The 15,037-nt window shown below is 33.6% G+C and overlaps 1 protein-coding gene across 24 annotated transcripts in view; it reads left to right on the top strand.

Annotated features, from left to right (window-relative positions):
- The window catches only part of LOC144971952 (receptor-type tyrosine-protein phosphatase F-like), a 359,769-nt gene extending 345,198 nt beyond the window's left edge, over nucleotides 1-14,571 (top strand). For all 24 annotated transcript variants that reach the window (XM_078913126.1, XM_078913082.1, XM_078913059.1 and 21 more), the window contains 15 exons: nucleotides 581-753; nucleotides 1,397-1,585; nucleotides 3,270-3,586; nucleotides 3,987-4,105; nucleotides 4,550-4,848; nucleotides 5,466-5,564; nucleotides 6,174-6,293; nucleotides 7,281-7,435; nucleotides 7,571-7,856; nucleotides 8,215-8,308; nucleotides 8,807-9,018; nucleotides 9,187-9,312; nucleotides 10,052-10,206; nucleotides 11,198-11,333; nucleotides 13,181-14,571. In XM_078913126.1, coding sequence (XP_078769252.1) covers nucleotides 581-753; nucleotides 1,397-1,585; nucleotides 3,270-3,586; nucleotides 3,987-4,105; nucleotides 4,550-4,848; nucleotides 5,466-5,564; nucleotides 6,174-6,293; nucleotides 7,281-7,435; nucleotides 7,571-7,856; nucleotides 8,215-8,308; nucleotides 8,807-9,018; nucleotides 9,187-9,312; nucleotides 10,052-10,206; nucleotides 11,198-11,333; nucleotides 13,181-13,249 — 2,549 coding nt within the window. In that variant the 3' untranslated portion in view covers nucleotides 13,250-14,571. The remainder of the gene's footprint in view (nucleotides 1-580; nucleotides 754-1,396; nucleotides 1,586-3,269; nucleotides 3,587-3,986; nucleotides 4,106-4,549; nucleotides 4,849-5,465; nucleotides 5,565-6,173; nucleotides 6,294-7,280; nucleotides 7,436-7,570; nucleotides 7,857-8,214; nucleotides 8,309-8,806; nucleotides 9,019-9,186; nucleotides 9,313-10,051; nucleotides 10,207-11,197; nucleotides 11,334-13,180) is intronic.
- Nucleotides 14,572-15,037: the final 466 nt, after the last annotated feature.

The following is a 15,037-nucleotide window of genomic DNA, read 5'->3' as shown; positions in this document are numbered from 1 at the left end:
CTATTTATAAATTTATTTATTTATTTATTTATTTATTTATTTAAGCCTGTTTATAGATTGAGTTGAGTTAAAAATTCAATTTTAAGCATCAGGTTCATCCAGATTTAATATTGTTTTAAGAGGGTTGATCACATATTTAAAAAACCCGGAACCTTAACCACTCAGCCACTTCACCCCCCATCCAAATGATATAAAAATAATAATATGATCTTTACTGTCCATAAAGGACATTTATTGTTCGGTTTACAACGTTCGAAAGTACACACACTCATTTACTGGTACCAACACGCATACAATTTCAAATTAAATTATGTACCATATTGAAGAACATGCCTATTCAATTATTATATAGAAATAATTACTAATTGATGCTAGTACCAAAAAAAAATGAATGTGATATCAATAGAACTAAGTACATACTGTAATTCATACAAGCAATTCGAATTCGATCAGACATAATAAATTGATAAGTAAATAATAATTTAAAATGATACTGACATTTATTAAGTCAACTATTGTGTTAGTTGGTATGTTTGTTTGTTCTTATATTCATTTTGTTTGTATTTGTTTTTTTAATTAGCACCACCTAAGGTTGACAGACCCGAGGTAACAACTGTAGAGAATGGAAAATTCCTGCTCAAGCTAAAGAAAGCATCGGAAAAGAATGGAGTGATTAGCCACTACCATTTGGTGGTGGTCCCCAACAGCCCTTCCGTTATGAATAAAGTGCCTCAAGACTACACCAAGGATGAGGTATGGTTTTTTTTCTATTACCCCCCCCCCCCACCCACCCTTGCCCCAAACCCTCCTAATTTTAATGAAAAGTTTAAGGGTGACACTAATCTTTTCTCATGTATTCAAATTGGTTCGAAAGGGTACTATTTTCAATAATTTAAGTAGGCATCTTTTCCTGTAAGAAAAAAAGATTGACAACGTTGTGAAGACAATGAGAGTCTAATATAAGGAAATAGGTTGCGCTTCACGGATGTGCATTATATTATTATTATTATTATTATTACTATTATTATTATTGTCATTATCATTATTATTATTTTTTTATTATTATTATTATTATTATCATTATTATTACTATTATTATTATTATTATTATTATTATTATTATTATTATTGTTATTATTATTATATTAGAAAGTAGTCAAGGTCACATTCTAGAAATACCACACTAAAAACATCATGGAATAATGTACCTATTTAAAGTGTGTCATGTTTGTGTTCTAGTTAGGGTTGTAAAGTTCTTAGATCATAGTATTCACTCTAAATAATCCCTTTATATAAATCCAATCTTTAGTTTTTTTCAATGGTCTCATCGCTTCTCTTCACTTCTCTTTGATATACCTAGCATTCATAAGTTCTACTTATTTATATTTTTATATAGCTGGAACCAGACAAAACGAGTGTGACTATCCCATCTGCCCACCCATACATCGCTGCATTCTTTGATGGTCAGTCTCTCCCACCAGAGTTTTATCTTGGTAATGGCCAAGAGTATGGCTCTTTCACCAACAGGCCTCTGCAAATTGACAAAGGGTACAGAGTCTTCCTCAGGGCTTACAGTGTTGTTGAAGTGAGTGTTCATTTTGTATTCCTCTTTGTTCTTATTCTCCCTCTCACTGCTTGTCTGCTTTGCATCTACTCTTTAATAAGACCATGTAATTGTGAAGAAATGTCTGGGTGGGGATCCTGACCTCCCGTAGTGGTCAGGGAGGTACATGCCGTGTCTTCTATCCCCCCATACCTGTTTTCCAATTGTTTCCAGTCATTGTCTTGGAATGAGATTACTTAGTTTTGTCCTGGCCCTTGCCGGAGTTCCTTGGCTGGGAGGGAAACAGTTGAATGTATAGTTATAGTTTTGGGAGATAATATTTTTTTCCTTGTAAATCATCTCTCTGTTATGCATTGTATTACGTTTAATTTACATATTATATTATATGATTGGTAAACATTTGAGTGTATTCCTCTTAGTTTGGACTTGTGCTTGTGTCTGGATGAGACTTGTAGGTGATCTCAAACTAAGTACTTTGATGGTGTGCTCTTGGAATCTACATCTGTTCCCTATTTGAACCAATTCCCCTTTGTCTTACCTTTTCTTTTGTGCTTTAATTGTAATTCTAGAACTTTTTACTATCCCATTTTCTTCCTTTTTACTGGCGCTGATATGACCTTAATGTGTTGCAAGCGCCGTAAAACCATAAAAAACAACAAAACAGAGTGTCATTGTATTAAAGTAACCAACTTGATAAAAGGAAAGTCAATGAAAAAGTCTACCCAGCAGTGATTGGGTAGCTGGGTCCGTTAGATCTGGTGGAAAGTACTTTGCGATAGACTAGTATCTTATCCAAAAGATAACAAGCAATTCTGGCATGGCAGTTTTTTGCATCGCTTGCAAAAAAATCGCTAAAAAAATATCACTGATTTGCATTGCAGCCGCAAAATTTGCAATTTTTAGAGATTTTGCAAAGAAAAAAAATACAATAGATAATTTTTGAAAAGGGAAAAAAAAAACTCCAGAATAATAATTTTTTAAAAAGGCAAAAAAAACACACACACACACACAAAAAAAAACCCAGACGAATTTTAAAAAATTTTTAATTGGATAGCTCGTGTGGAACAAAAGAATGTGAAAGATAATTAATCAAGAATAGTTTCTTGTTTACGATCCCATTTTCTTCTTTTCTATTGGCGCTGATATGACCTTACATGTGGTACAAGCGCTGTGAAACCCTTAAAAACTAACAAATACCTTTCCCTTTCATGAAATAAGTAAAGGTTTTTAGGAAAATTAACCGCAATTTTTTGCAAATTTTGCTGTTTTTGGCTTGCAAAATTTTTGATTTTTTAAAGCAAAAAACCGCCATGTCAGGGAATGTAAACTCCAGTACTTATGGGCCTTATGGCTCTGAAATAAGTATGATACTTCAGGGGAGGGGGGAGAGAATTCAAATATGTTGATTGGTGGTGAATCTTTCAATTTTGATTAGGAAGTGAAATGGCACAGATGCAAAACGGAAAAAATGAATTAGTCCATCATGATGATATATGTCATGACTAGATAAGAAAGGTTGTCAGGGCATGCCTATTTTAATACAATGGTCTTTTATTTCATTCATTTGGTTTGAAACTCAAACATCTGTAGATACATTGTTGACTTCAACATTTATTTTTATTGTATTTACTTTACCTTAATGGTTTGTTGAATCAGTGAGTTAATCAACTTCTCTTGACTTTCTCTTTATTCTTCCCTCCTTTAGAGTCTGAGCACATCCAGTAAATTCTCAGAAGAAGTTGTCTTGACATCTGCTTTAAGTCCTTGGCCAACTACACCAAAAAAGAATAATGGTGGTGGTGGTGGTGGTGGAGGTGGTGGAGGTGGTGGCAGGGGCAACAACTGGAGAAACAAGGGAAAGAACAAGGGAAATAAGGGACAAAGCGTAAGAGAAGGAGAAAATGAGTCAGAAGTTAAGGATTTGAATGACACCAGTGCTCTGCTGACAATCGTGGCTCCCACTTGCGTGGCAGCTGTCGTTGTCATTGGAATCTGCATTCTCTTTGTTTATCTTTTTATGAGGTAAGTGAAGATGAAAATAGATAAAACTACGGGAAACGGTAGTTTTTACTCTTGAAATCAGGTATTACAATGAGTTGTCATAGTCTGGATTGGATAGTTTGTTTGGTATGTGTTGTTATTGCTGTGTTTATTGAGATCAATGTCATGAAAACAATTTTATAAAATTTAGAAATTTGTTACCTGTTCTGGCTCACATCAGTCCAGTACAGTCTTGCAATAAACTGAGGGAAAATTTATTTTTATTTTTAAATTTTATGATACTAATATTTATCAAGAATGTATATTTAAATGTGATTTATAAATGAATAATAACAGTGATAAAAAAAATCAAATGCTCAATGACTTCGATTGACCTAATTTTGCTAAACCGATACTGGATCTCTTCTCATTGCATAAACAGGAAAAAGAACAAGGCAAAGGGAGATCCCTTGGAGCCTGAGTCTAAGGCACTGATGGTTGAACCCCCTACATACTCTATAGACCCAGTAGAGATGCGAAGACAACACTATCAGACTCCAGGTAAACAGAAATTGATATCTCCTCCTCCTCCTCCTCCTCCTCCTCCTTCTCCTCCTTATCCTCCTAATTGAGTCCCATTTGATCCAGTATTAATTTTTTTTCAAGCTGACATCTGTTAATAGAATTGGGATACTATCATTTGTTGTTAGATTTTTCTGTTTTTTTTTTTTGAATTGTGAATATTGCACTGATTTTTTTTTAGGTTGACTCCGAATTTTACACAGATGTATTGATATACTCAAGTTTGAAAAGTGTTAGTATAAACAAAAAAGCATTTCTTACAGTATAATGGATATTGTCATTGGAATTGAAAACTTGTTTGAAGCATTTGTGAAGTGAAAGAGGTTATCAAAGACGATATTAAAGTTAAAGGGTCAAGAGTTTGTTTAAAATCTATCATTGTCTGTGTTTATCCATTGTCCTTTATATCTCTCTCACCACCAGCCATGATAAGTCACCCACCCATCCACATTGAGAGGTTGGCCGAGCACATTGATGGTCTGAAAGCCAGTGACAACTTCAAGTTTTCCCAGGAGTACGAGAGCATTGAGCCAGGCCAGCAGTTCACGTGGGACAACTCAAACTTGGAAGTAAACAAACCAAAGAACCGCTACGCCAATGTGATTGCATATGACCATTCTCGAGTCATCCTTCAACCAATGGAAGGTGTTCCAGGCAGTGATTACATCAATGCTAACTACATGGATGGATATAGGAAACAGAACGCTTATATTGCCACTCAGGTTTGTTTGAAGCACATTAATAATATGCACAAAATTCCTTTTTATAAATGGGACCCCAGATTTCATACATATACCTTTGTTTATATTTGCCTTTTTATTTCTCAAAAAATACGATATTCAAAAAAGCACCAACTCATGCAAATATACAGCAGCTGTTATAGTTTTTAGGTTAATGTCTCGTTTTAGTCATAGAGACTGGGTTTTTCTTTCTAAGTTCAAATGTAAATTGACTTTATGAGATAGACTTTAAAAGAAATGTTGGGTGCAAGGCGAAGAAAGATAAATTGATCGGAGGTTACATTGTGTGTCACCTCTCTGGTCCAAACCTATAACTTTCAATCCTCATCACTTTATGCTTGATAGCAGCCTTCCCCCTACTTTGTCCTGGTTAGTGTTAAGACTCATTCCATTCAAATCTTCTCAAAGCTATTTTCCTCTCTTTTGTCAGTATTATTTTCCTGTTATCTATTGTATTTGCGATAACTAATAACAAGAGTTTTGTTAATACCTTGATAATATTTTGCCTGTGATAAATAAACTATTACTATTAAGGATATTTTAAACACCTCCTATGCATTATGATCATTTTTTTTTAATTTTTTTTTTGTATACAACAGGGTCCCCTTCCTGAGACTTTTGGAGACTTTTGGAGAATGATATGGGAGCAAAGATCAGCCACGATTGTCATGATGACGCGACTGGAGGAAAGATCTAGAGTATGTTACAATGGGGTTTTTTTGGGGTTTCTTTTTGTTTTTTGTTTTTGTTTATTTGATATAATGATAATAATAATGATAATAATAATAATAATAATAATAATAATATTAATAATAATACATAATAACAATAATAAAATAATATTAACATTCATATATATAATTACAAGATAAAACTTTTTTTGTTGCAAATTTTATCTTCTAATTATATATATGAATATTAATATTATTATTATTATTGTTATTACTATTATTATTATTATTTATTATTATTATTATTATTATTATTATTATTATTATTATTATTATTATTATTATTATTATTATTATTATTACTATATTATTATTATTATTATTATTATTATTATTATTATTATTATTATATATTATTTTATTATTGTTATTATTAAAGTTGAAATAATTCAATCAAACTTTAGATTATGAATGAAATAACTGAATTTATTTATTTTTTACTGTCAGGATGTTACAATCACTTTTTTTTATTGTTTGTTTGGTTGGGCGCTGTTTTGTCTTTATTTTCATTAAAAGTTGATTAGATTTCTTTGAAATGAAAAACTATTGTAAACCCTTTCATTTTTTTAAAACTAGATTAAATGTGACCAATACTGGCCATCCCGAGGAGCTGAGACATATGGACTAATGCATGTACAGCTGGTTGATGTTACAGAGCTAGCTACCTACACTATTAGAACTTTCCACATGTCCAGGGTAAGAAATTGTTACTTCCCCTCAACCGTTTCTACTTCTTGATAGAATAAATTTCATAATCTTATACAGTCAGTCGTCAGTCCGTTTTACATTGATTTATTTTAGATTTTATCTTTAACGTGAAATAAAATTTTAACTCAATCTCGTATACCAATTATGAATTCCCCATATCTGTTTTCCTTTCAAAACTGCTGTCTATCTGTGATCTGGATTGTAAAAGCTCAAGGTTTTTTTCCTGGTCCTGACAGGGATCCTTAGCCGAGAGGGAGGCAGTCAAAATGTTCTGCTACTATAGTTGTTAGAGTGTATTTGGTAAGAAATAGATTGTATCCTTCATCGCTGATCCTTTCCTTGAGCCTGGACTTTTTGTAATGTCAAAATAGGTACTTTGATGGATTACTTTTAGAATCTTTTTTTTTTTACTCTGTTTTTATCAGTCCCCTTTGTCTTACTTTTATTTGGTGCTTTAACTCCAGATATGCAACTGTTCCCCTACTACCTTTCTTTTTATTGTTGCTGATTTGACCGGACACTGTCGCAAGTGGCATAAAGCCCCTCAAAACAAAACAACAAATAAACCATCAGTCCTGAGAACTCAATTTGTAAAGTGCCCTCAAAGTTAATTCAGGGTTTTGGGTTTTTTTTAACAGACCCTTCCATCCACCAATCAGTGGTTGGGTTTCTTGGTATATTAAATCTTGTGGAAAATAGTTTATGGTGTAAAGGGTAGCAAGTGATCGCTATTGTAGAGTCTATGCTTCAGAATAAACTCTGCTAGTAGAAACTTGCAAAAATACAAGTATTACAAAACCTTGTGGAATGAAATGACATTTAAATCAAGCATTTAATGACTACTGTTTATCACAAGTAGAATAATTACAAGATTGATAAATATGTTCTTTTCTGATTCTTTTTTGATTGATATTTCTACATTTTCAGGCAGATTAGTATTAAATTATTCCCCTTCTTTCATCTTTTAAAATTCAGTATGGCTTCCCAGAGAAGAGAGAAGTCCGTCAATTCCAGTTCACAGCCTGGCCCGACCACGGAGTGCCTGACCACCCTACCCCCCTACTCATGTTCATGAGAAGAGTCAAGGCAAGCAATCCTTCAGATGCTGGATCTATCATTGTACATTGCAGGTAAACCTAAATTTGTTATTTTTTAAAAGTATTTTTTTCATTACTAGAGATTATGTAGTATGTGACCTGAATTTTTGTCATTGGATTGAATTGGTTTCCATAATTGAGCCCGCCATTTATTTGCAATCTTTACAGTGCTGGTGTTGGGAGGACTGGGGCTTTCATTGTAATCGATGCCATGTTGGAGCGTATCAAACACGAGATGACAGTGGACATATATGGTCATGTGACCTGCTTGAGAGCCCAGAGGAACTACATGGTGCAGACGGAGGACCAGTACATTTTCATCCATGATGCATTACTAGAAGCTGTGCAATGTGGCAACACAGAAGTCCCTGCCAGGAATTTGGCTGCACATATCCAAAAATTGACGGCCCCTGAACCCGGCCAGGCCATTTCTGGAATGGAACTGGAGTTCAAGGTGAGGTTTTTAAATGTTTTTCTTCATTTCTGTATCATTGCTGTTATATGAAAGAGATTTTTGTCTCACGACAGTCTCTTAGACATGGTATCATTCTGGTATTTTCTTAGCGTCTTCAAGACATCCAGGTAATGTTAAGAATCCATTCAATCTTTGAAGAAAAAGTGATAAGAGTGGTGTGCTAATTAAAAAGTATATGAAAGCAAGAGTACTGGTGCTCCTATAAGTTTATTTGTATATTTATTGAAAAAAGTATTGAGATTGAATCTTGCTTTTATTTTTTTCATTACACGTTTAATTGCATCATTTAAAAAATGCATTTCTTATTTAATTGATGAAACATTTTTGTCATTTGCAGAGATTGGCCAATGTGAAAGCTAGTCCAAACCGTTTCGTGAGTGCAAACCTTGCAGTCAACAAATTTAAAAACAGATTAGTCAACATTCTACCATGTAAGTGACTTATTTAAAGACTCGTCAGTAATGGTTATATTTTGACTGAATTCATTGTGACAGCCCTCACTGTAAAAATAAATGAATTTTTAAAATGCGGTAATATTATTATTGCTTGTTTTAGGATAACATAGTTTCAATCAGTTTATCAAAGCATTTTTATTAGCCCTCTTTTGTAAACCATCCAAACCTCATTGTGAATCATCCAATTATAATTATAGAGAATCTGTTCAACTTGAGTTGTTCATTTTTTAAATAAATTAAAATACCAAAAAAGCTTCTTGGTTTTTCTTTCTTGGCAATGACCAGATAAATGTGATTTCAAGATTGTGTTTACTAAACCATCAAAATCCATTTGTTTTTTTTATTGCTTTCATGTTCATCCTAGACTCACGCAATACTTCAGTTAGTCTATGTAAGCTTATTTCAGTTGATTGCTCCTGATAACATAAATCTCTTCATCTTCTATGATGGTTATCTCCATTGTCATGATTTCAGATGAGACCACAAGAGTGTGTCTACAACCAATCCGTGGCGTCGACGGTTCAGACTACATCAATGCCAGCTTCATTGATGGGTACCGCTACAACAAGGCTTACATTGCCACACAGGGCCCATTGGCAGAGACCACAGAAGATTTCTGGAGAATGCTTTGGGAACACAACTCAACCATTGTCGTAATGCTCACCAAATTAAGGGAAATGGGACGGGTAGGAACAGTCACCTTCTTTTTGTAGAAAATTTATATGAAATGAACATTTGTCAAATCGTGTTAATCATCGAGTTATTTTCTTAATGTTGTCAATTAATCTTCCTATGAAATTAATCCTCTTACTTTCCGTTTTTCTCATGAATTTTTTTTTTCTACCTATTTCCAGGAAAAATGCCATCAGTATTGGCCCAGTGAAAGGTCAGCGAGATATCAATATTTTGTTGTGGATCCCATGACTGAATATAACATGCCACAGTACATTCTGAGGGAATTCAAAGTCACTGATGCCAGGGTAAAACATTTGGTTTACATTTTCTAACATAGTTTTAAATTTATATGAAAATGTAGGATGTGATATGAAAACCAGTATTAATATACCACTATTGTACCGATTAAATATTTGAAACCTGAGTGGGGTTCCTGACCTCCCATAGTGGGCAGGGAGGTACTTTCTGTGTCTTCTATCCCCTTATATCTGTTTTCCAACTTGCTTTCTGTCTTTGTCTTGGAATGAGATTACTTGGTTTTGTCCTGGTCCTGGCCGGGTGCCCTGGCTGAGAGGGAAACAGTCAAATGTATAGTTAGTTTTGGAAGAGGATATTTTTCTCCTTGTATATCATCTCTCTGTTACGCACTGTATTATGTTTTATTTACATATTATATATGATTTGTAAACATTTGAGTGTATTCCTCTTCGTGCTGACCTGTGCTTGTGTCTGAATGAGACTTTTAGGTGATCTCAAATTAAGTACTTTGATAGTGTGCTCTTGGAATCTACATCTGTTTCCTATTTGAACCAATTCTCCTTTGTCTTAACTTTTCTTGGGTGCTTTAATTGTAATTCTAGAACTTTTTACCATCCCATTTTCATCCTTTTTACTGGCGCTGATATGACCTTAATGTGTTGCAAGCGCCTTAAAAACAAACAACAAACAATTTTTGAAACAACTGTAGATTAATGAACTGCATTAATGGTATGCTAGTCATCATGTTGAATACTTGGTCTTAACTAGGTTTACTCACTGTTTCAGGATGGCCAGTCAAGAACAATAAGACAGTTCCAGTTCACCGACTGGCCAGAACAGGGAGTTCCCAAATCTGGAGAGGGCTTCATTGATTTCATTGGTCAGGTTCACAAAACTAAGGAACAGTTTGGACAGGAGGGTCCAATTGCCGTCCACTGCAGGTAGGTTTAGTTTGTTTCACGTGTCTGGTGAATATTTTTAATGAAATATATATTCATTTTTCGCTTTTGTATTTTCAAATTCTCTCATGTTTTCCTCTTCAATTTAATGAGTTAAATGTTTGTTTGTATTTATGAAGAAATAGAGTTCAAAGTTGTTCAATCTTTATGAAGAAAAGCATTAAATCATCCCAACTATTGGGTAACCTCTGTGACATAATGAAAGCACATCTCACCAGTAATCAGAGGATTTGAAATTCGATCTTCAGGAGAAGAATAGTGTTTTTTGGGATGATTTTTTTTCATGCATTTTACTTTCTGCTTGTCTGACAATGCAAAACACAAATATTTGTATATATTTTGATGAATACATAATTAGCTTATACATTTTTAGATGCAATAAGTTGGATTATTTATTTCCCTACATTAAATTGGATTGATAGGATAAAAATATTTTTCTTCTCTGAAACTCGTCTAATTTCAAGAGATATGCAAATCTTTACTTATCCTTAACATCGATATCAATTATTCTGTTGATTATCACTTTTTTATTTCACCAATGAAATTTTAGATATAAGTTATAAATATGTAACTTAAATAAAATAGAGAACGAAGTGGTTCTGTTTATCCTCATGCGGGGGTTTGTCTTTTGGGTCTATGTCAAGTGAAGACTGAAATAGCCCCAGCATCAGCTGAATTGCAGCGCCTGGTGATGAACCAAGGGGAGGTAACTAGTTCCAGTGCCAGACAATGGGCGGTGATTATGTGTCATACCAGATGGGATATTTATACCTTGGATTATCCAGCAAAAACCTCACCACTTTGAAACACTGCAGCTGATTCATTAATGTTACTCTCCTCAAGGTACAGCTACAATAATAATTGGCATCATTTTATCCACAACATTAGGCATATAGCAGCCATTATTACAATCCATATTTTATCAGTATCATTAACAGTGTTTGCTAAGATTTTTTTTTAATTCCCTTTTCAGTGCTGGTGTTGGTCGCACAGGTGTGTTCATTACGTTGAGTATTGTGTTAGAACGTATGCGTTATGAGGCTGTGGTTGATATGTTCCAGACAGTCAAAATGCTACGCACTCAGAGACCTGCTATGGTTCAGACAGAGGTAAAAACCTACTTGGTTAGATAACCACTTAATAGTGACATTACAAAAAATTTCTTGGGATGAAAATGTACAGGTGCTCCTTTTAAGTTAATACAGTAGACTCTGGATAAGACGATGCCCAGGGGAACAGGGGAAAAAAATCTACTTAACCAGAGTGTAACCAAATGAGCAAAAATGTGTGTGAATAAAGCAAGCCAATCTAGAAGAAGTATGGCCCTTCGTGGTGCGCTTTCCACTGACGTTGCTTGGTCGCATCGAATTGACCAGAGACGTAGAGGTCCCTGTAGTGGTTTTGCTTCTTGTCAATCGTTGAGACTGAATTGGCTGGTATGCCAATTTCCTCTGCATGATTTTCTGTCGCATGCCACTTTTCAACTGCATCGATCAGCTCAATCTTTCTTTTCAGCGATAGGGTTGTCAACCTTCTGTTTGCCATTGTAGTTGTAGACTTCACTTGACTTCTTGATAAAATTGATACTAATTAAGAGTGTTATTTGATAGGATGGCCTGGGATTTTTAAAAAAAACAAAATTTTAAACAAAAAATCTTGACTCGAAGTTGCGACGATGTAAAATCTGAGATGGGTAAATCAAAGCTATTCGATACTGCTTATGTACATTGAGCATGGATGTCAGGCAAAGCCAGACGTCACATTGATGTCCGCCAATCGTTTGAGGATATTCTTAACCAACGAAAATTCTTACTGGTAGCTTTTTTAACAAATGGAAATACTACTTGTTTATTTGAGATTTTATTGTGATCATGAGTGATTAGAACATCGACTTAAGCGACATCAACTTATGTGGAGTGTTTTTTTTAAACTAATGTTATATAGTAAGAAGGGAGATGGACCAAGAATAAAAATTGACTTAGGTAAAAATCGACTTATGCGACGTCGACGTATCCAGAGTGTACTGTATTAAAATGAAGATATTTTATTGTCTTAGACTGTTATTGATGAATACTTTTTATTAACATGATAATTAATTACAGATCATTTTTTTAAAAATAAGATTTATTTTTCTAATTTGTACATAAGCACATTTCTTTCAAATCCATTAGAAACGGGTCATAGGGCTTATGTCATATATACCTTTTGAAAATGTAAAAATGTTAATTTCTGTATTATTGTATTGTTTGTGTTAATTGATGGAAAATAAATAAAATGGAGTCGCACGTATCTCCACTTCATAAATGGTTGGTTGTAAGAATAAATGGGCCTACCAGGCATAATAAACAGGTGTTGACTAATTAACTTGGACAAGTTTGTTTTTTTAAAATATGAACGAGCACTTTTATTTAAAGATCCTTTATTTTTTGAGAATACAATATTTAACAGTGCTGATGGTTTTCCTTTGATTCGTGGAAATTCCCGATTTTGGAGTCAGAAAGAATTTCCTCCTTTTAAAAAATTACATTTCTTCCAATCAAATGTACTGGCTGTGAGAGACTTGATGTATGGTGGAACAAGAAGGTGCAGTTTCTCAATCTCCAGAGGTTAGCTAGAGTATCAATGATAGTTTGTCATCTCAATTGTTCTAAAAGTGGGGGTTAGTGCATTAAACTTGGGGCTTAACCAGTTAACTGCCGTACTCTGGAGAAACTTATATTTAAAAATTTGGCCAGAAAACTTGTGTTCAAATATTGATCGGTTTAAATGTCCCTCAACCTGGAATTTTGGCTAAAATCTCAAACCTGGAACTTCAGATTCACCACTTCAAGAAGTTTAGTATTCAAATAATAAAAGTATAACATATCTTTTTCAAAAAACATGCTTAAATACCAATCAATCAGTCATTGACATTAGCATTATGTTCTGTAAGATTTATTTATTTTCTTCATTTCAGGACCAATTCCAATTCTGTTACCGAGCAGCTCTCGAGTATCTTGGATCGTTTGACCATTATGCCAACTAGCCACTTCATCTTCATCATCTCTGCTGTAGGCAGAGGTCACAACAATAGTAATGTGTTCAAATACAACACATTGACTGACCATAACCATTACAGAATTGTGTAGCTGAATTTAATTTCTATTGAAGAGAGGACCAGTGCTCAGGATTTCTTATTGATTTTTAAAAAATCACCATCCCCTCCATAACCACCAACCATCACCCCAAAACAACATGAAGAAGTGTTTTAAAAGCATGATTTTCAATAATACATTTGATGCATGACATTATTGTTCAAATTTTGTGACTTCAATACGTTTAATACTCTTCATTCATTTGTTGGTGATTTGCTATGAATTGTAATCTTATTTATATCATTCTGAGTGTGCTAAGAGTCAGTCGCTTCAGTGGTAGCATTTAGTGTATTATTAATATTGTTATGATTGTCATGATATATCATTTCATCGAACGGACCGCCTGAATTTTTTTTAAAATTGGCTTTTGGGATGTCATTTATGGATATATCTGTGAGAGAATGCTTTGGGTTTGAAAATATCACTTGTTATTGGTAAGAAATTTGAACAATTAAATAGAAGTAAGATTTGCAATAGAATTCCTTCAAAAAAAATGACAAAGTTCTTTAACACATTGCACCCACAGTGTGGCAGATTTATTGGTTTTAAACCTGGCGAGAAAAGAAACTCATTCGCCTCTGTGTGGATTGTTGATATTTCACGAGGATAAGATAAGATAAATCAATTCAAATTTCAGAAAGGCTTATTCAGGACATTCGGATATCTTCTAAGTCATTCAGATTTTACCATCTGCAACGTCTTTTCATTTGATTTCTCCCCTTTGGAATTGACTTACTAGACAAAGGAATTGAAGTGGTACCACCAAGGAATATTTTTAACTTGTCTGCATCTATATATATATGTGTTTGATTCACTTGGATTAATCATATGGATAGATCCCGCTGATGGCAGTGACCATGTACTGTGGACAACAAACGATGAATAAGTATCGCCACATCCAATCAGGGTCATTCCCCTCATCACACACAATCTGGAGTAATGACAAGTTAAGTATCAATGGAAGGATTGGCATATAACTTTATTACTATTATTATTATTATTATTATTATTATTATTATTATTATTATTATTATTATTATTATTATTATTATTATTATTACTTATACTATTTTTTGATGTGCAATTAATTACACTCACCAATATTTTTCCCCCCGAATCTACAAAAGAAAGACATACAATTTTTAAAAGTCATGTTATTATGCATATATCTATGTATTGATAATACAACTGAAGTGTTGAATGTTGAGAAAAAGAAGAATGCAAGTGAAAATTGATGACAAATCGGATTAAAAGTAATAGAAAATCTGCATGTAAATTTTCAAGACAACACTGTTGAAAATGCTATTTATGATGTACTCGAGGTGACTTTGTTCTCTCTTCAATTTCTAATTACTCTATCGTAGAGTAAAATAAAGAAATCGAATCAAAAGCCAGAACTCAGTAGGTCAAACACTGGTTCAGAATAATGAATCAAAAAGAATGTAACCAAGGATACAAACTGTGTGGCACGATAATTTATACGGCTTATTTAGTGATAAATAAATTATTCCAAGTACATAGATGAATTAATGTATTATGATTTTATAATGAAGAATTATGGAAAGACGTCATTTGTCTCCCAAGAAAGCAAAACAGAAGCAAGTTTTGTTAAATCAGTTTTCAGTTCATGTATTTCATTTCACCATGTCATAATTTTGTTTACAAAACTTTTTTTAAAA

The sequence above is a fragment of the Berghia stephanieae genome, chromosome 1 (assembly GCF_034508935.2).
Source record: "Berghia stephanieae isolate SIO BIC M18660-M18661 chromosome 1, UCSD_Bste_1.3, whole genome shotgun sequence".
NCBI lineage: Eukaryota > Metazoa > Mollusca > Gastropoda > Nudibranchia > Aeolidiidae > Berghia > Berghia stephanieae.
This window is presented reverse-complemented; position numbering and strand designations above follow the sequence as displayed.